The sequence below is a fragment of the Rhinolophus sinicus genome, chromosome 4 (genome assembly GCF_057876585.1).
Source record: "Rhinolophus sinicus isolate RSI-liver-muscle chromosome 4, RSI-T2T, whole genome shotgun sequence".
In the NCBI taxonomy this organism is placed as follows: Eukaryota; Metazoa; Chordata; class Mammalia; order Chiroptera; family Rhinolophidae; genus Rhinolophus; species Rhinolophus sinicus.
In genome coordinates, this window is record NC_142504.1 from 37,119,801 (window position 1) to 37,141,130 (window position 21,330).

Sequence of the window (21,330 nt, forward strand, 5' to 3'; positions counted from 1 at the left end):
TTATTTGTCCAATAACTGAACTGAATGAGATGTTTATCATGGAAGTGTGTCTCACAAAGCCCATGGACCATTAAGCCCTTCTGCTATTTGTGTCCTGCCATCTCTAAATGAATTGTCTACAAGAAGCAAAGTTTACACACCTACCTTGTACCACATAAGAAAAGTATTTTAACAAACTACATATACTTAGAAGGAGTCACATAATTTGATACATTTTTTAACTGCTTAAAAGTCGTAACCCATTGAGATTTTGCTAAAATCTGGGAATTATTCAAATATTTTTTGCTCTTTTTGAAGTACTTTAGAAAATAGCGCTATACTTAAAATCTTTTCCACATATCATTCCAGTTAATTGCTAATAATGTCTATTTTAAAAGGAAACGTCTACTAATGAATGAAAATAAATGGAACTCAGCACAATTATTATATATGAATTCCCTAGATTAGAACTTTTTCAACATCATTTGCTAATTATAGGATGATTCCTATATTGTACAAAAGGAAAACAGAAATTTTGCTGGAATCCATTGATTTCTCCACTTATTTACCATGTTATTTAATTTAATATGAAATATTTGACCAAGAAAATATTTATATATTGAGAAAATTAAGTAAATCATATTCTCTTAGCCAAAAAACCCCAATAAGTTAAAAGAATAAAATTTTTCAAATATCCTTCCATAGAATTGTATTCCTTATGCAAAAACTAATATTTTTATTTTTGCTTTAAGCTATGTTTTCTGAGTAAAAGCACTTTCATGCTTAAGACAGTATCACAAAGGTAGAGTTCCCAGATCTTGATAATTCCTTCTATTCTCCTTCCTGATTGTTTATAAACAGTGACATTCACTGCAGCATTTTTACAGATGATTCACTCTATTTAGAACTCTAGAAGAAATCATGTTTGTTCTCAATAAACTAGCAATTTTCCTTTCAATCTACAAAGTAATTACTGTGCCCAAAGTAATGTTCAGGCCTATCAAATCTTTTTTTGCTATACTTTATACCCCTCCCAACAATTTTAAAGAAACTCTTCTACAGGAATATTTCAGCTTACTTCAAGGTGAATGCAGGTCTCATTTCTTAATATTCCAACTAACTGTTTCTTCTATCAGTTTACTTTAGTAAGCAATTATAAAGCATGCAGAATTTCAAATGGTCATATACAACTTAAGATCCTGGAGCAAGAATATAGCATCAAAGCTTACGATATAAGACATATACATAATATCTGAACCCCACCCACACTATTATAAGACTCGCAAACATTAAATATACTTAAATTAATTTGGCAACCAAATTCTAAGTTATAAAGTCTAGAAACAATCATTCCAGGAATAAAAGGCAAAATCATAATATTCAAATATATGATTCACAGAGAAGCGATCTTTTTTTCACAGCAAGCTTAGCTTTGATATATTTAAAATTCAAAAATAATCAACACAACATTCATATTACCAATTTATTTTAACAAATGCTTTTATTGAAGCATGACAGTAACCTTTTTCTTTGACTACCAAACATGACATAAAGCTCACCATTTAAAATATGATAAAATACTAGGTATAGTTTCTTAAGTCATTTACGAGCAAGATTGAAACACCCTAGGGTTTCTATCAAGATTTAAAGTTATTATTTGTTTAGTTTTGTTTTGTTTGGATTTCTGGCCTGATTTTATTAAACAAGTGGTTCTGAGCATATGGCATTTTGAAATAGAGTAATCAAAGAACAAAGGATACTACTTTTTTAACATTCAAGAAAGAAGGAAGAAGTAATCAAACCTGCTGCAAAATAATGAAATGTTCTGACTAATGGAATAATGTGTGATGGAACAGGTAGAAATCTGAAAATGCGACAGAAAAGCAGACCTCTTCTTAGAACTAGATGCTGAGTTTGTGCTGACTCCAGGAGGAATGTCGCTATAAAAAGAGTCACCATCTCCAGGCTTTTTTACATAATCTCCCTGGGGTAACTGTCTAAGGCATAATAAACATTTCAGAGTCAGAAAACAAGACACACACATGAACACAGACATATACAAATATTATTTTAGGAAAAAGGAGGTAGGGATAATGATCTATATGAATCAAACCTATAACCACACGTAAGATTATTAATAAATGTGACAAGTTAAAGTTATTCTAACTGTAGAGATCAGAAATGCAATCACTGAAGTCTTTACAGTCAGTCTGGGTGAATAAAGCCTTGCTTCAAGGGAAAAATCTAAAAATATGAGAAATTTCATTGTAAATTCATTATACTTGGAGATGTTAACTGCAGTTTTGTCTTTAAAAAAAAAACAAACCCAAAAAACGGTGCTGAAGGAGACGTGTTGGGACAGACAATCCTGGCCCAGAAAAGGCGTAATTTTTTTTCACCATGGTGAATAAATTATTCATGATATCCAAACATTATATAATGTAACCTTGATTGGTCTTAAAAAAAAAAGCTGATTGATTTCTAAACTATGTTCTATAATTCAATCCAAATAAATTTTTATTAGAGTTCTCTGCTCAATTTGGAATTTCAATCTTCATTTATCAGAAATGAAGAAATTCAAAAAGATTCAAAGGTGAGTCAAAAATATAATCATCTAATTGTGCAGTGTATATGTAAAGGAATATAATTTAAAACGAAAAAGACAAAGTTGAAAAAAAATAACAGCATTCTTGTTGAAACTATAGAAGGATATATATAGGTAGTTGGTGGGTGGCCTGGATTCTCTATCTCCACTGTAGAAGGGGTTCAACAAGGGAAAATCTATTTAATCTGTGCTGTTACTGACTCTACTTGCTCCGATTTTGAATTACCTAAGATTGAAAGAGGTTTTTATTACTTTTCCTAAAGAAAGGGTAGAAAACTTTAGATCGGACCACCTACTCAGCACTCCTTCTTCAATAGCAAATCTGGTCATTTGCCAAGGCACGGCTCCCAGGCAGCCAACTGAATCTCAAACTTGATTCGGTTCCATCAGTACTATTGTTGGAGGTGCCAGAAACTAGTGCTGGATGGAGAATTTTAAACAGAGCTGTACTTAAATAGGTCTCCAACAAAGGTACACATTTGCTAACTCCTTTTCCCATTTGGTTTTTCCTTAGTTACCAAATCACCTTCTCTTTACATGGTTCTGGCACTCAGGAATTTACCAAAGCATCACTTAGCTGACAGCGCAGGCTTAACTGGACCGCCTCTCACAATGGATAAGACCCAGTATTTTTTTTTTAACTGAGCACATTTTACCACTCTTTCCATGTAACTGAAGTACACTGTTGTCTTGTATACAGTGCACAGACATCATAAATGCTAAACACAGAAACTGTGGGCTTCAGTTAGAGAGTTGGAAGGGAGTTTAAGTTCAATGAATTTCTTGGGCACAGCCTTGTTTTTATCATCCCAGGAAGATTAGATTCTTACCTATCTCTATTATGAAGTCTTCAAAATACAGAAATTACTCTGCATTCTGCTTAAAATTCTACAAGGAACATGTGTAACTTTCTTCACATCATAAATGCATAAAAATGTTAATGATTATTCATTTTGTTAAAGATTTCAAGAATAATATTTAATATTCACCATACAGAAATTTACCTTTTTTCGATATCGATAACATATTATAACAAACCTATTTATTTACTCTTGTTTTACCTTTAGTAAAGATAGAGAATATCAGGTCCCCATGATCAAGAAAATAACATTTCATCATTTCCTATAGACAATTATAAATGACCAACTAAATGATCTCTTTAAACTTTTTTAAATTGAATTTATTTTTCTAGTCTTTATTGCTTTTTTCTGAAATTTTGTTGGTTTCATAGAATTTTGGAATCTAGAAGTGACTACATTAGGTGGCCTGACAAGTGTTAAGATTTATAATGGGAAAATGTGCCATATTATACGTAAATATCTTAGATATGTGCATGAATTTTTTACTAAATAATGACCAAAAGAAAAGAAAATCTTATTTAACTAAATTACTTTTCCTCAGAAAGGATCCCTGTTAGGAGGGAAGTCTGATCTTTCCTAAAAGGGTCCACTGAACCAAATTTAACTTAATAATCCTGTACATATTCAAAATGTGAATATAATGAAAAAAATTAAGTCTTAACCTTAATGCTGAAGGAGGCATTTCTCCAGTGCTTTGTTGGTGTCTGGGTTGTCTATTATTGAAATTGTTACTTTACTCTTTTAATAAATATTGTGTAATGTGTACCAAGTCACACTGACAGATGTATGACTATCACTGAAATAATAGTAATATAAAAACAAACTAAGGAAGGTTGGGGAAAAAAAAAAAGGAGGGAGGTTCACAAGCAGAAAATAAAGTGGCTAAAACAGGTGAGAGAGAAAAGAAATGGGGAAGATTTCTGCCTAAGGTACAGATCAGTAAGAAATGATCTAATTGTTTATTCTATTTCACATTAATCATAATGATGTGTTGTTCATTTCAGACAAAGGAAGAGACTACTTCAGCTGAATATATGTGTTTTATAAATCCAAGTTCAATTAATGTTTTCTTATTCTATTGCTATTTGCAAGCCTGCTTGAAAACTAAAACTCAAACTTGTAATTCTTGTTACAAAATATATAGCTGCAAAGTCCTAGAACAATTATGCTAAAATACAAACAATAGCATCAACTGTAAAATTATGGAGGTCATCTTTCGTGAAGATTTGAAAGAAAAGGATCAATAGTCATCCTTCTAACTACATGATGTATAAGAATTCTCCATGGTTCCTAGTTTCCCGGTTCTACCCTTCAGAATATGACACGCCCAGATTTAAAGTGATATTCAGGTATGGGGTTCAGCCTCCACTCCTTCTAACTTTCATTAAGCAATTTGTAAACAACAACAACAAAAAATCGGTTTACTTCTTATTTTTTCATCAGGCCCACAATTAAACCTATCAGACATTCCTTCATATAATGAAAACCCTGAGGACATGTTCTCTGGAGGAAAAATTTACCAGGTTATCAGAATTACTTGCTTGAGCTCTCCAATAATTTGAACATTATGCCCAATTTGGCATTTCTGAGCCATTATGTTATTAATGTGAATCTAAAAACTGGCTACCTATTTACTATGTTCTTGCATTTAGGGTCAAAGCAAACTTTTATGTTCACCATTCTTTCACCAGTATGAATGGATTAACCAGTATGTGTGGGTCTCACTTATGTCGATGAATGCTGCCTTCCTCTTTGAGAACAACCATATCCACCTCTTTCTTTTGAAGGTCAGAGAAACAAAGTCTTCAGAGACCACATACTAATAACATCCTTTATTATATGCTTTACAGATTACAAAGAATTTTATCTGATTTTAGAGTTGAGGAAAGTTTAAGTGATTTTCCCAGACCACCTACCACCAAGTAGATTTCTGATTCCTTGTCCCTTGGTCCTCCTACCACGGAACCTCAAAGAAAAACCTAATGTAAAGGCAAGGACAACTCTTATTTCTACTCCCTGGCATCATTTGAAATTAGGCACCTCTTTATTGGAGTATCTGCAGATATTTTTACAAGATTGCATGTTTCTTAATGCATGCTTCGGTTTATTGGCCTTACCATCTTCTTTATAACCACTAACATATATTCTCAAAAAGGAAAATCCTTCAGAAGATATTTATCCATTCACAACTTCCTGATCTAAAGTCCATTCTTTGCTACTTCTCATTGTGAGAATTCCTGTGCAAACCTAAGATTCATTAGCTATGGACAAGGGCAAAAAATAAATACAGGTTGTGTTAAAATAAATCAAATTATATAAAATGAATATCTGCTGAAGATTTGACAACTCTCAAAATATGAACTAGATTCCAAAACCGTAGCCAGATAGATGAAATGATGACTCAGTAATACCAGGAGGCATGAAATCATATCAGGTACGTAAAGGAGAGTCTTACTGTAAACATTTTCTTAACTATACTTATGCATGTATTGAGTTAGAATAAGAAATTCAGTTTTACATATTAATTTTTTGTAGTGTGGACAATTCCTTTATTCTGGATAGTATCCCTGGCGAGAGCACGTATTAGAACACACTTTAGTTTTGCTTATGTTACATATTTGCGGCATTTTATTTTCCTTTTTATGTAATCATCAATATTAAATTACATTATAGCCCCAGTTCTTATGGAAATGAAGCTGAATCATCAACGTTTATCTTATTAGCCTAATTCTATTTTTCACTGAATAAAGCCATCAAACTTAGATTTCTGATTATGACTGATCAACTTCTACCCAACAGAAAGCTTAAATGGCTCCAGCTCTTCTACAGTTTAAAACGAGTTTAAAATATAGCAAAAAGAAATCTATGTGGTTTCAAAATTTAACTACTTTTGCCTCAGTTTTACTTTTTCTGTTAATGATGAGTTAGTTACTCCAGGGCCAGGTCAATATTTTCCAATATCTATGCTAACTGACCAGGATCTCAGTTGGTACCCTGTAGGCACCACTTATTCCTAGAGACTCTATAGATGCTTATGGCTAAAATCTTGTAGGAATTTTATATTACAACGTAGGGAGAATCAGAAGAGTAAAGTTCATAAATTTAATTTGTGAAAAAATGAAAACTGTGGTTAGGGCCTGAAAAAGTCTCACCATGTTTATTACATCTTATTCCTAATTTGCCACAGGCATTTAATAAAATAGTAGGAAAAGTAAGAAGGAATCTGAAAAGGTATCTTGTGTACAAAACTAGTACTACATGATGTACAAGATCTGGTCTGGGTTATCAACTTCCAGGACATTTTCAGGGTTTTTTTTTATCAGTAGCTAATAGCATTAGTAATTTTTTTTTAATGTGAAAAGCAAAGGGTGTACCCCGATATGGGCTAATTTAGATTTATTTTAAAAATAGGCAATTGTTACAGAACTGCATAAATGCTTTTTGTATCCCTGTTTACACTGTTGCTTAAACATAGATTTTAAGGTTATGATGAAAGAAGTGCCTGACTTTCTGGGCTTTTTTATTCAAGAAAAGTAAACTAGATGATCAGAGATTCCAACTATGCAAATTATTTCTTTAACTACCTGTGAAATAACCTAATAATAATCAGTACAGAAAATATTTCCTTATGCAGAAATAAAACAGGCTCATCAAGTGCCATGACAGTCTCCTGACCACAACACCAGGCCCATAGAAATTTTATCACTTATGAATGGAAGTTACTGATATAACAACAGTAACAGAAAATAAATCCCCTCAGAAAGCATTTGACAAGAGTGCTATAAAGCTAATTAACTAACATAAACAAAGGTGACAGATTAGCATAGAAGAAGTTTGTTTTAGATGGGGAAAAAATCAATTTCCATATATATATTACTATAAAAGTAACAAACAAGAACTTTTATTAATTGAAGTATTGTTAGATGAAATAACCATTAAAATTCAATAATGATAGATATATTTTAAATGAATACACTCCATGGCATCACTATTAAAATTATCATTTCAAGATCATGAAAAACCACAATTAGTTTATGATCACTACAGCATAAAAACAAAGTAAACTTTATTTATAATTGCATGTATGAATTCCAAAGATGCTAATAGGAATTAAACCTTTCAGTTATATGTTCAGATTATTCTCATCACATACCTCTGTTCACGATAGTTTCTTTTCATGGACAAGAAGAGAGGGGGAAAAAAGAGAATTAGTTACCTACGAAAGTACATTAAGAGACAGCACTAAACATAAAAGCTCTAGCATTCATTGAAAGGTCTCCACTGGAGGATTTTGAATGCAGAATTAAAATGAGGAATACAAAGTCACAGAAACATAAATTTCACTCATGTTTACAAGTGACATCATAGGGGTAATGACAAAGTTTTCAAATAACTATTTTTTAAAGCATAAAAAACTTCAGTTATTAAAGAGTAACTTTTCTCAGTATCGATTGCATCATACTAAATAGTAATGTTAGAAAGTCAACTCTATTTCAAATACAGGTTTTCCGATGTGTATATTGATTTAAATAATGAAATGAAACAATCAAGTTATGCAAATTAACTGTGTTTTCATAAAAATAAAAATCATTATTCATTTCTTTTTGGATACAGTATGTACCCCAAACTATGATAAATTAGAGTGAGTTAATACATGTCTGTTATGGACCTCCTACTACTTACATTATGGACCTTCTTACTACTTACATTAAGTAGTAAGAAATAATACTTCCCATTGGAAATACTTTGTTCAAAGTTTAGTTTTTTGTTTTTTTAATTTGGCCATATTCTAAAATCAAATTACATGAGTTTTAAAATAAACCAATCTTAAAAATGTGTTCTAGAGGTTGTAGTAGTGAGGCATCAGTGACTTTTAACTTTTAACTCAAAATAGTTCATTTTTAACTTTCTATCCTGACCTAATTAAATGTTATTCTGAAGACATGTTAAAAAGGTCACGCAACTGAGTTGTAGACTCCTTCCTCTAAGATCAAGATAATGCTTCCACATCGATTTTGTTTGTAGCACCTTTACCTGCCAATCTATTCTGTGTACCCAATAAGAATCTTGTTTAGTAATGAGCTCACGAGGATAAAAGTGCCAATTAGTTACTTATTATTTTTCATTCTTGAAACTATCAGGGGGAATAAGCTCAGAATCTTTCTAGTCCATATGTTTGTTTTTTCTTTTTGATTAGTATTATAATGGTGTGTCTTTTTTATTATTAAAATTGATTGGAATGACAATGGTCAACAAAACTACATAGGTTTCAAGTGTACAGTTCTATAATATGTCATCTATATGTTGCATCATGCGTTCACCACCCAGTCAGTTCTCCTTCTGTCACCATATATTTGACCCTTTTTTCCCTCTTCTACAATAATGTTTTACTTTTTGTTCTCTCAATCTGATTACCTGAGTGGTCCACTAGTTCCTAACGAGTATTCCTTATTTCCTATTCCATCATTCCCCCCACTGATTCCAAGGCTTGAAGAAGGGGTAGACAGTTTAATTGGAAGAATTAATGAGAAAATGAGCTATCAGGTCCTAAATCCATTTTTGAATTTGAAATAGAAGATGTGAAACATCATATTCATTAATTTAATTTCTATATTAAAAATTTCTACATTCTCATTCTATTTTTAAACATATTCTGAGTAAGTTTAGTAAACATTAAAACTTTCATCATTTAGGTTCAAATTATTTATGAAGAGGATACTGCGGTATGACCAAGATTTGTGTTTTTCCTTAATGAATATGCAAAGTACATACATTCAGAAGTGGAAAAAAAACATGACACCTCAAAAGAATTTCATGAAAATAAGAAATGTTATACAGAAAGATGTATTTTTAATTCTAATCATTAAAACAAATAGACACAAATCATTTCATTAGTAATTGGAGATGTTTAGGTTTCAAATTAGCTGAAAGGTAATTTTAGTTTTAGCTAAGATCCAATTTTCAAAATTTACATAGCATAACTTTTTAAAATTTATAAATAAAACAAAAAAAATTCTAAGTTGAACTCTGAAGTTTAAGAATTAGACTTTTAAAAGCTGTAACTTAAAGTTGAATTTTAATTTTAACAAACATCTCTGAACAGTCTTCTCTTCAGACAAAAACACCCCCATATTTAACAAATAGTGCCTCCTTCAAACTGGCTGTGAAGATAAAGAGGTTTTGCCCTTAGCATGACGCACAGCCATAGCAAGCACTCAGTACAGATGTGCTGCAGCTGCGATTCTTATTAAGGCACCGCACTCTTTACTTGACTATCTTGCCTACATTTCTGGGCGTGAGCTTAAGTCAAGACAGGACCTGTATCATTAACAAGCAAACCAACACATCCTCTGTATAAGACACAATTTGGATTGATTTTTAGTTCATGTAGTGGTTTTAAGACGATATTCAAGACTTTTAGAATACACGGGAGCTATCTCAAAATCTAAAAAAATGATAAATTGTTATTACCTCTAACCATGCCAACAAGAATCACTGACTGAGTGTTGAGCCAGACTGATGTCCATTGCAAGTATGTTTATCACAAAACTTCCTAGATGTTTAATTCATTTAAACAAAATGTCTTAAAGTATGTTTTGATAGTAAAAATACTGAGACGTTTCACTTACTTATAACCCCATGCAGTTATTCCTAATATGAGGGCCAGCACTAAAATGGTGCCAGCAATTATGCCTATTATGATATTAGTACCAGCAACACCTGTGGGGGCAAAAAAGAAACAATGATGGTCAGTGTATATACGTGAAATTTTGATACAAAATTTTTTCAGGAACTTTATTCTCCAGTTTTGTAATAATCACACTAACAATATTATTTAAAAATATTTTTAAAAGTGGGTATTTTTAAAGGGAAGAAAAATCAGCCATAACTTAGCACCAGGCATCAATTGTTTGTTTGTTTTTAAATTCTTTGTGTATGCTCCCTTTTAATTCTTGCCCAAGTGCATTTTGCACAATTATAATTTCCATGCATTTTTCTGGAAAGATATGATGAGGTCATTGAACTAAAAGAAAGAAAAATAAAGATAATTCTACCATATTGGCATAGCACCCATTGGGGTGAAACTTTTAGAAATCCATGTTCCTTTTGATGCTGACCTCATCCTCAGAAATTCTAGAAATGTTATTGGTCATATCGTTCCATTCTGTCAACTAATGCGAGGTCCTTATTGCTCTTGGTTGTGTATGTGGTATTTTGTCCTTAAAGTATATATAAGCTTCTTAAGAGAGAAAACATGTGTACAGATTTATATAATCAGAGCTCAGGTGGTGAAATGATAAAAGCACTGGGCTTATAGTTCCCGGTCTTGGCAATGATGGCCATGGTGCACCCTAAAAAAGGAAAAACCAAAGGAAAAGAGTCTGGTGGGCTGGAGATTGGTGCTGGGGAGGCATGAGAGCCAGGCAGCACCAGACTGGCAGAGGGTCAGGCAGGGCAGGGCTGGCACTCAGCAGTCAGCAATGGCCCTGTACATAGCATCCATTGTCAGGAGGCTGACATGGAATCCTAAAGGGAATCATGGCAGTGAAAGTGGCCCAGTGAGTTGCAGTCTTGGTCAACAAGCCCAAGTGAGGGCTCAAGAGCACAAAAGGCAGATCAGAGGCCTGATTCTGATACCAGGAGACCTGTTTTGCCAATAATGACTTATACCATATGTTTAAATCACCCAGATGTGTTTCACTCAGAGCAGCTCAGATCTCTCCTTGTCTGCTGCACCCCTGAGGCATCCTTCTAGATATCAAAGATCAGTAATCATGGGTGATCGGAACAGATTCCAATTCCCCATGACCACAGTGGCAGTCTCTCTGCCTGGGAGCCCTCCATAGTCAGTTGGGACAGCAGGGCTAAGGCATCTGAAGAGACGGACAGTTGCCACCCTGCCCAGGTCCTCTGTGGGATGGGTGGATGCCAATGCCAGACGACCCCTGGGTCATTGGGATTTTTCCTTCTCTAAGACCCAGCATGTCTGTCTTCCCTTCCTCTTCTTCCAGGGATTTAACCTGGATCAATCAACATAGATGCTAGAATCCATGGACCTGAATAGCTTCATCTGTGCATTAACCGTTGGAACAAGCTCGAGTACCATTGCTAAGGCTGAGGATACCAACCCCTTAATCACTCTGTGGCTTTCTTTATTAAAGTCACATTGGCTAAGATTTTTAACTTGTCTGGATTAGAATGAACATACTCTTTTTTTCTCATCCTTTGGAAGCGAACTGACTTCAGGACTTGAGCATTTTTTAATGCAAAAGAATACTCAATAATGACCTCATAAAATAGTTTAAAAGGGAACATTTATCGACAAGATCTGTATTCTCTCAACTATCTGCATTTAATTTTGCTTCTCCATTTGGGCTACTTTAGCTTGTAGGGGTGCATCTGTACTTTCTTACCCACGTCCTTCAACCCCTTCCAAGAATGCTGACCAAGGTTACTACTTCTAGAATGACCTACGGTTCAGGCTACAGAACTGAGGTTTGAATACAAATGAGATTCTGTGATAAAGAATATTAAAGTCAACAAAATATTTTAAAATTAATTTAATTCTTTTCTTATTTATTCAGTCCCAAAATATAAAATTCTTCCTTTAAATTCAGAGAATTAAGAAGTGACGACCTTCTTAACTTAAAAGAAATGCTAGGGTTTATTGTCAGCCCCAAACAAGTACAATACTTGAAAAATCTCAGTCTGATTAAGACAAGGTACACGTAACGCTAAATCGGGGGACTAAGTTATATTCAGTATTCCATATCATTACAAGTTCATGGAAACCATCAGTTTCATAATGTGGATCTCAGTGGTATATTGCAATTCATTATTTTGTGGATTTAATTTATATTTGAGTTATAAAAATAATCCAAATGAAATTGTCTGAAGGACAGCTTTCTCTTTCCTTATGTATAACAAATGAAGTACCTACCATTGCCAGCCAGAGTTATACCATTCTTTGCATCATCGCTGACGGGGGAGTAAGTGCTGCAGTCTGCACCAGTCCAGTATCTATCACACACACACTTCAACTCATTACTGCAAACCTGAGATCCAAAATCAATCCAGAGGAAAAAGTCAACTCTCTGGTACAGAGGCATGGAAAATAAGCATTCATTTCTAATTAGATGCCTAGCAATTTGATGGTACTGAAAAATTATCAGTACTTTCTTCCTAATGCTAATTACTTATTTCTTATCCAAGTACCTAAAACAATATTTAGAGATCAACAGTTGACCCAAAGAGAATAATAAATTCTAACAGAGGAATGAATTTATATGTCTAAAAAAAAAATCAAAGAAATTACTGTTTTGAATTTCATTAACTTAAATTTTATAAGAGGGAGATTTAAAAACTAAGCAGAAAAAAAAAAAAAGAAGTACAAGTTGGTTGTTACAAAGTAGTCATGGGATGTATAGCATAAGGAATATAGTCAGTACTATTGTAATAACTATGTATGGTGTCAGATAAATAACTAGATTTATTGGGGTGATCACTTTGTAAGTTATACAAATGTCTAACAACTATTTGTACACCTGAAACTAATATAATATTATATGTCAACTGTAATTGAAAAATAAAGAAATTAAAATAAATACTAAAATTTTATACTAAAGCTTTATACTAAAATTTTAGTCATCTTTTAGAAAGTAGATGAGATAAAGAGAAATTGGATAAAAAAGAAGAGAGGCCTGATGTTTTGCAGGGGTCTGAGAAGAAAGTTTCGCAAAGCTATAACCTTGACACCTCAATCCAAGCTACAGAGATTAGCTACCTCTGGGTCATGGAAACTGCTAACCCCTCAAACAAAGCACAGGAGAAATAATTTACATAAAAATGACACTAAATTTTTAAAAAATTGTCAGACAACAATCTGTCTTTATTTATATATCCAGGAAAAAGAATCTATACCTAGATCTTATAATTCAAAACAACTTTTAATGGAGTGGGAAGTAGGAGAGAATTCAGTTAGGTTTAAGATCAGAGAAGTTCTTTAGGAGGTAGGTTTTCACTGGATGGGTTTCTGTCTTTTCTCTGATCTAATTTGCTGGAAGATGACATACATCCATATCTAAATGTAACTGTAAAATATGACAAACAAATTGCAGATCTCAAATTAATTCAGATTAACAAATTTCTGCAGACTAACAAATATGCAGAAAGAAAAAGGTTTTAGGCTTAAAGTCAAAACGCCTGACTTTGAGTTCCCCTTTTACCACTGTCTTATCAACAGATCTTAACCAGCTCAACTGGCTTCTCCAAGTATCAGTTTTCATATCATACAACAGCAGCAGTGATATAGAGACAAGTATACAGTGATAATAAAAGAGTCATAGCTAATATTTATTGAACACTCACTATATCACAGGCATTGTTTTAAGTATTATATATAAAAGTATTAATTCATTGATTCCTCACAACAATCCTGTAAAGTAGGCAATATTATTATTCCCACTTTACAATAAAGAAATTGAGTCACAGAGAGGCTAAGAAATTTGCCAAATCTCACCCAGTTCGTAAAAAGTAGAGCTGGGATTCAAACTCAGACTGATTCCAATCCCATACTCTCAACTACACAATGCATAGTGCATAAGAATATAAATTATATTTCTCATTTTAGTTTTTGTCACATATACAGTCAAGTTACTGTAAAAATACATAGGATATAACCTCTCTATATTATGCATAATTATTGTAAATAATTTGGATATTATTTGCCATCTGATTTACTTGTGTCTATCACTCTTTTACTCATCTATTAAACAAGTGGCTACATAACACAACTATGTTTGGACTCTGTTGTATACTCAGGATTTCTAGATGAATAGATATGGTTATTCATTAGCATGAATGATCAAGAAAATTTTCCATTATTCTTTTCCCCTGTCCCCCCAAAAAGCATTTCCCCCTAACATACTCTTAGTCCTTAAGAAAACAGGACTTAGCAGATCCCTTTATAGGAGCAGAACTGCTTACTTTAATGCCTTCTCTATTTTCATGTGCGATAAGAATTCCTATCCTTTGGCAAAGAGTAACAATTAGTAAGCCTTCCTTAAGACATTCTTGGCATATCCTTTGGGGACATACATGGAATGACCAGGATTTCAGGCTTACAATTCCAGGACAGGGATCCTTTACCTCAACTGGATAGTACAACCAGTTCAAGTAAAGAATCTGGAATGAGGGTAAGAAGAAATCATAGCACATACCAAAAGAAAAAGAACCCGAAAAGGTTTTGTTAGTGTAGGAATTCCTAACTGAAAATGACAAATCTGTAATCACTAATAAAGCGTGTTTATTTAACCTATAAACTTATTTCTTTATTTTATTTTCAATTACAGTTGGCATGTAATATTAATCTGTGTTAGTTTCAGGTGTACAGCATAGTGGTTAGACATTTACATAATTTACGAACTGATCCCCTCGCTAAGTCTAGTACCCACCTGACACCATACATAGTTACTACAATATTATTGACTATATTCCCTATGCTGTACTATACATCCCCATGACTATATATTTTTTTCTTTTTTTAATTAAATTTGTTGGGGTGACATTGGTTATTAAAATTATATAGGTTTCAGGTATACAATTCTATATTACATCATCTGTATATTGCATTGTATGTTCATCACCCAGTCAAATCTCCTTCCATCACCATATATTTGACCCCTTTTACCCTTTCCGAATGCTCCTCCCCCCGTCCCTCCATTAACCAGTAAACTGTAGTCCATGTCTATGAGTTTTCATTTGTCTTATTCGTTTGTTGCTTTCAGTTTTATATCCCACATTTGAACGAAATGACATGGTTCTCGAGTTTACTGTTTGACTTATTTTGCTGAGCATGATATTTCTATAGGACTTACATTATCAGATATGACTAAGATAATAGAATTCAGACTTTTAAACAATGCCATTGTTTCTATTCATCTGTGAGAAACATTTCCCTAAATTACTGTTTTTATTTCTAGGAGTTCTCCTCAGCTGATGGACACTGGTGTGGCTACGGCAGTTATTTATGATGTGTTCTAATTGGTCAGTGCCTGGACCATACAGTTGTTAAATATTATGGCCACTGCCCCTGCTTTTTATTCTTTTTTTATCCCATATATTGTTTCCTAGATCACTTATAGAAAACTGACATTATATTATATGAGATCAAATTAACATTATAAGAAAAAGAAGATGAAAGAATTTGGTTAGGAAGATTAGATTTTTTTTTTTTATTCCCAGGCTTTTGCAGATTACACAGCGAAATATTCAAATAAATGACTATGATAAAATAACTGTTTACAAACCAGCTAGAAACATGAATAAACAAGTTTTCCATTATTACAGAAATATGCAGTTTAGGGTCATATCTATTTCTGTGATGTTAAAGAACTGAGTAGTTCCCCGTAGTGAGGTACTGAATACTCACTCCATTTCCTGAACAAACAGCGCCTTCTTTATTGCTTAAGCAAGTACTAAAGTTGAAAGAAGCCACAGGAAGACACCGGTGTTCTAAGCACATCATTTGGGGGCCACAAGGTGTTCCATCTTCCACATAGCCAAGATCTACATCTTCTTCAAGCTTAACATGCCCACCACTGAAAATAAATTGAGAGCAAAGAGAATTGTGATTCCATTAATTCACATTCATTTTAACAATATACTTAGAAATTAAAATGTGGACAATATCCATTTCCCTATTTTCTATTTATCATCTCATAAAAACTAATAACAAGCATTTTTAACGTCTGTCAAGAAAGCAATTGAATCCTTGATCTAAGTCTTTTCAACGATATTGATATATTTTAGGATTTAAACATAATTAAACAGTTCCTGACTTGAAATGGCTTTATCATTTTGCCTTGGATATCATGTACAAGTCAAGGCCATTATTATAGTATTTGATTTCATAAGTAAGTAGGTTTCGAGATTTCAAATGTTTTGAACAAAAATGAGAAGTGATTTTGGTTTACATTTCCCAAAAAGAGTGCTATATTTACAAATTATATTTGAGAATGGCTCAACTATTGTAACTACACTATTCAATATAGCAAGTCTACATGTTATGTAGGAATAAATAATAAACAGAATAGAAATTGAAAATGTATATATAATCAATTTATCAATATGGTGCCACGTCAAGGCTACTACATAAAAACCTCCATTCTTTTTATTTTTATTAATTAGTTTAATGAGTCAAACAGATAAATTAGTTTTTTTAAATGTCAAAATCTCCACTGATCACCAGTTCCTCTTCCTGTAGAAATCTCTCTGGGAGTTCCCATTTGGACTTTCCCCTGCACCTGTCTGATGGGGATGTCCTCGTACCTGGTGCAGAGCTGTATATCTTAGATTTCCCCTCACCTCTATGGGAGGACAGCCCTCATGGAGAGGGCTTGATTCCGAAATTCCCTGCCTTTCTCTTAGTTGACTCCTTCATTTTGGGGAAGCACAATTTCCAGAAGCTTACTGAGAAAAGGTTTAGGGGAGTAAATTTGGGGGAAACTTGCATATCTAGAAGAGTTATTATTTTCTACGCTCATCCTTGACTGATATTTTGCCTCTGTCCAGAATGCTAGTTTGGAAATTATTTTCTCCTTTGTCTTCTGGCTCCCAGGGCTCGTGCTGATAGCTCCTAAGTCATTCCAATGCCCCATCTTTTTTTTCCTTCTTCTCTGGAAATATTTGGGATTCTGTTCTTTGTCCTAAGGTTATGATATTTCATGATGATAGGTTTAGATGAGCCTCTAATTTCATTCATTGTACCTGGCAGCTGGTGAGCCTGTCAATATGGAAATTCAAGCCCATCAGTTCTAGGTTACATCACTTTTGAGTTACTCACTGATAATTTCCTCCCTGCTGTCTTCTCTGTTCTTTATTATTACTATTCTAATTTCTCTATCTGTTCATTTCTTTCCCTCTTTTGCCGTACTTTTCTGGGAGATAATTTCAACTACTGAGTTTAATTTCTGCCATCATATTTTTAATTTCCAAAAGCATTTTTCCCTTCGTGAATGTTCTTCATTTTTTAAAATAGCACTCTATTCTTGTTTCATGAGAGAAATAACTTATCTCTCATAAATATTGGTAGGTGGTTGTTATTTTTTTTTTCTAAGTGGTTGTTTTTATCTCTTTTTTTCATGTCAGAGAATTTCTTCACATGTCTGATAATCTGCTCATATTTGAGGAGGGGGAACAGATAGATGTTTAGAAATTCTAGAGCTTTCTGACTGAACATCAATGAAGCAGTACCAGTTCCATACAACACTGATATCAATATTGCCTGCTGTCCTTCAGTCTGGAAACCTATTTTATTATCTCAGAATACAAAGCTCAAATCTCCCATGGGAGGGTGACCAATACCCAATTTAGCTGAAACAAGGAAATAATCTGCTAGTGCTTCCTTAACTGACTTTTACCTATGTTCTTTATTTTAAGCCCCTTCCCTGCCCCTTAATCCTTTACTCCCTCTTACAGAAGTAAATGATGATGCCCATTTTTGAGCTTTTTAGGAACTGACAGTATATTCTGACTTAGTTCTCAGTTTTCCCCATTAACTGATTTAGGATTTCAGTTTTTGTAGTTTTTATAATCATTTGTCACACATCTTTTTGCTTTCCACACTCCAAAATTTTGTTGCTATTGTCTCCTCTCCCTTTCTCTGCTTTCCTGTGGATATGTGATTTCTAAAAACGATTCAGTTAGTGTCACTTTAGTGGGATTTCAGAGGGAACAAAAGAAGATGTATATATTTAATCCACTAATATATCCAGAAGTTCTCATTCATGTCCTTTGATAAGAATTAAATGTAAACTAAACCCTAATTTTTATATTCTTGTCATTTCTTTTCTATCAGGACTTACTTATTTCACTATATGGGCTAGATTCTATTTTGGTTTACTAACGTTCACATGAACTGAAAATAGAAGTAATCCTTAAATGCATTCCTCAGAAGTGAGCAGACTGATATTCTCACAGAATGGTTGGATAATTACCTGCAGTTTAATGTTCTTCCCTGCTGCACAACTAAAGTAGATGTGATTTCACCATCAAGTTCTCCAAGCCTTGGGATATTACCAATATTGGCACACAAAAGGTAACCACAAAGCACGTCCCTGTATTAAAAGAGTACCAATTATTTACTTTACAACCATGTGCAGTTAGAACAGTAATCTTATCTCATTTTAGCATTTGTTTTTCATCAAATATATGATATGCTCAAGTTATAAGCAAAATAAAATAAACCCAAATACATTTAATCCAGCTTTAAAAAGTGTCTTCTCTGAAATTTATTGATGTATCAAAATCCCAATTATTTTTTTTTCAGCTTTTGCTTTACTGTCAATTAGTTCAAGAATTTAAGGGCGGCCGGTTAGCTCAGTGGGTTGGAGCGCAGTGTCTTAACAACAAGGTTGCCGGTTCGATCCCAAAATGGGCCACTGTGAGCTGCACCCCCACAACTAGATTGAAACATCTACTTGACTTGGAGCTGACAGGTCTTGGAAAAACACACTTAAATAAATAAAAGTTTAAAAAACAAAAAAAGGAATTTCTCTAAAAGAAATTATCCATCAAATAGACTCCTGATATATTGGACTCTCTATCCCTGTAACACATCACTGGATATACTAAAACATTTTTAAATATTTGATAAGTGAATGAATGACCTTGGATGAGCATTCTTTTGCAAAACAGCTCTTTCTTCAACTTTTTGCCCCAGAATTAAAAAAGAGATACATATTATATCTGTGTGTGTACTCACACACACACACACACACACACACACACACACACACACACAAGAGTAGACGTACATTTTGTAGATTCTCAACCACATGGGCTCATGATCCCTTCTTAAATATACTCATATTCCACTACTTCCCCAACTATCACAGATAATTCTGATTTAATGTGTAAAATATTTTCACTGGTGTTAAATTCTATCTTACATATTTTCATACCTAACACATTTTAATTATTAATATAGATAATGATAAACACATATCCTTAAATATCTTCTTAGTAGGCCAGCAAGACTGATTAGTAGGCTGGCAAAAATTATATATGGAAATATTAGGCTTTATCAGGTAGAGAAAAGGGGAAAAATAGGACTCGTATCTATCACCAACACAGAAAACAATACGTATTACTTCATTCTTAAAAAATAATTTTTAAAAGTTCAGGTATCATTTTATTGTATCTGTCATAAACAAAAATGATTTCTTAACACAGAAGAGATAGTCATTCAACATTTTTTAAATGTAATTTTTGTGTATGGAGCTTACTAAATATTTTAGAATATATAAAGACAATTAGACATGATTTTTATCCTCAAGGAAATTATATGCTGGATGAGAAAAGAAATCACATACATAAACAATTATAAAACAACATAGCTGTGGGGATAAGAATAGTACAAAGGGCTGTGGGAATTAAGAAGAAAAAGTAGGTGATTTATTTCTACAGTAAATCCAGAAATAACTTATAGAGAAAGTGTTGTCTAAGCAGATCTTTTAAGAATGGATAGTTTTGACTGGTAATAAAGTGGGTATAAAGAGTGATTCCAGAGACAAGAATAGCGCAAGTATAGGCACGGAGGTAGGAAAATATAATGCACATATTAGGAATGCAAAGTTTACTAAACTACGGAAGAGAAGAGAAACAAAAACAAAAAATGGAAGTCGGGGCAAATTGTGGAGGAGGTACAGTGCCAAGCCAAGGTTTCATTGTGTTTGTTAAATAAAACAGTATGACGTTCAACAAAATAATTAAAAGACAATTATGAAATCAGACTGCCTGAATTCTAATTCTGCTTCTATTACATCCTAGTTATGTGACCTTGGTCAAATTAGTTAACTGTGTCTCAGTTGCCTCCTTCATAAAATGGGAAGAATTTACATAAAGATTAAATGATGTAGCTTATGTAGAGCATAATACAGTGATTAGCACACAGTGTGTGTTCAATCAATGTTGGGTATTATTCCTACTATTAATTAGCTATGTGGAACCAGTGAAATTTGAACAAAGAATTGACATGGTCAAAACTATTCTGTATAAGATTGTTCTGATGGCAGCCTTTTAGAGACTGCTGGCGTAAAAATCTGTTAAGACGCTTCTGTAATAGTTGAAGAGTTAATATAGGTCTTAGTTGGGTCCTTAATATAGGTCCTCAATGCAATAGGAATGGAAATGAAAGGGTGAATTAAAGACAAATGGTGGGGGAATAAAGGAAAGAACAGACATGATTTGGCCGTTTGGACAATGTGCCAGAGGGAAGATGGAGTCAAGAATCATTTTGAGGTTTCTAAACAGAAGCACAGTGAGATATTAAGACCTTTGGCAAAAACAGTGGTGTAGAAGAGTCAGAGCCAGTTAACTGAGGACATAGTCTGGTGGCTTTAATTTGCGCTGCTTTTGAGATGCTGGCAGGTGTCTTTGAGGTGAGAAATTCCCAAGGTAGCTATAAGTATGATTTGGGCCTTAGGAGAGAGGTCAGCGTACATGTTAAGATTTGGGAACTTTCTTCAAAGGTGATGCTGTAACACTCGGAAGAGATGAACAGGCAACACACTGCTTTGTGGGATGCAGAAAACAGGAAAGTCCTGGTCCCTTAAAAAGTAATGTTTGTAATTAACTAAGGGATAAGCTTGGGGCTAACTTGTCCATCTCACCGTTTGTTGCACTGTATCCATGTGTCTTTGTCTTTCCCACAGTTTCCTTTCTCGGTCCCTTCGATATTCAGTTTCTCATAGCAGTATTTGTCTGATGCCATCACCTCTGAAGCAGAATAGAGCTTTCTATCAGTGACATGTGTAACATGCGAGCTGCTCAAAATGTCTGCAGTCAGGGAAATAGCTATTTAAGGACTCTTCTCCACTACAACGT

General features: G+C 33.6%; 1 protein-coding gene across 22 annotated transcripts in view; it reads right to left on the minus strand.

The window, feature by feature from the left end:
• The window catches only part of ADAM22 (ADAM metallopeptidase domain 22), a 230,886-nt gene that overhangs the window by 15,508 nt on the left and 194,048 nt on the right, over positions 1–21,330 (minus strand). For 9 of the 22 annotated variants that reach the window (XM_019716282.3, XM_019716244.3, XM_019716254.3 and 6 more), the window contains exons 21-27: positions 21,117–21,222; positions 18,441–18,560; positions 15,875–16,043; positions 12,386–12,500; positions 10,074–10,164; positions 7,598–7,615; positions 1,782–1,976 (exon numbers count right to left, since the gene is read on the minus strand). In XM_019716282.3, coding sequence (XP_019571841.2) covers positions 1,782–1,976; positions 7,598–7,615; positions 10,074–10,164; positions 12,386–12,500; positions 15,875–16,043; positions 18,441–18,560; positions 21,117–21,222 — 814 coding nt within the window. The remainder of the gene's footprint in view (positions 1–1,781; positions 1,977–7,597; positions 7,616–10,073; positions 10,165–12,385; positions 12,501–15,874; positions 16,044–18,440; positions 18,561–21,116; positions 21,223–21,330) is intronic. The other 13 variants (XM_019716319.3, XM_074340696.2, XM_019716328.3 and 10 more) reach the window with 3 other exon arrangements.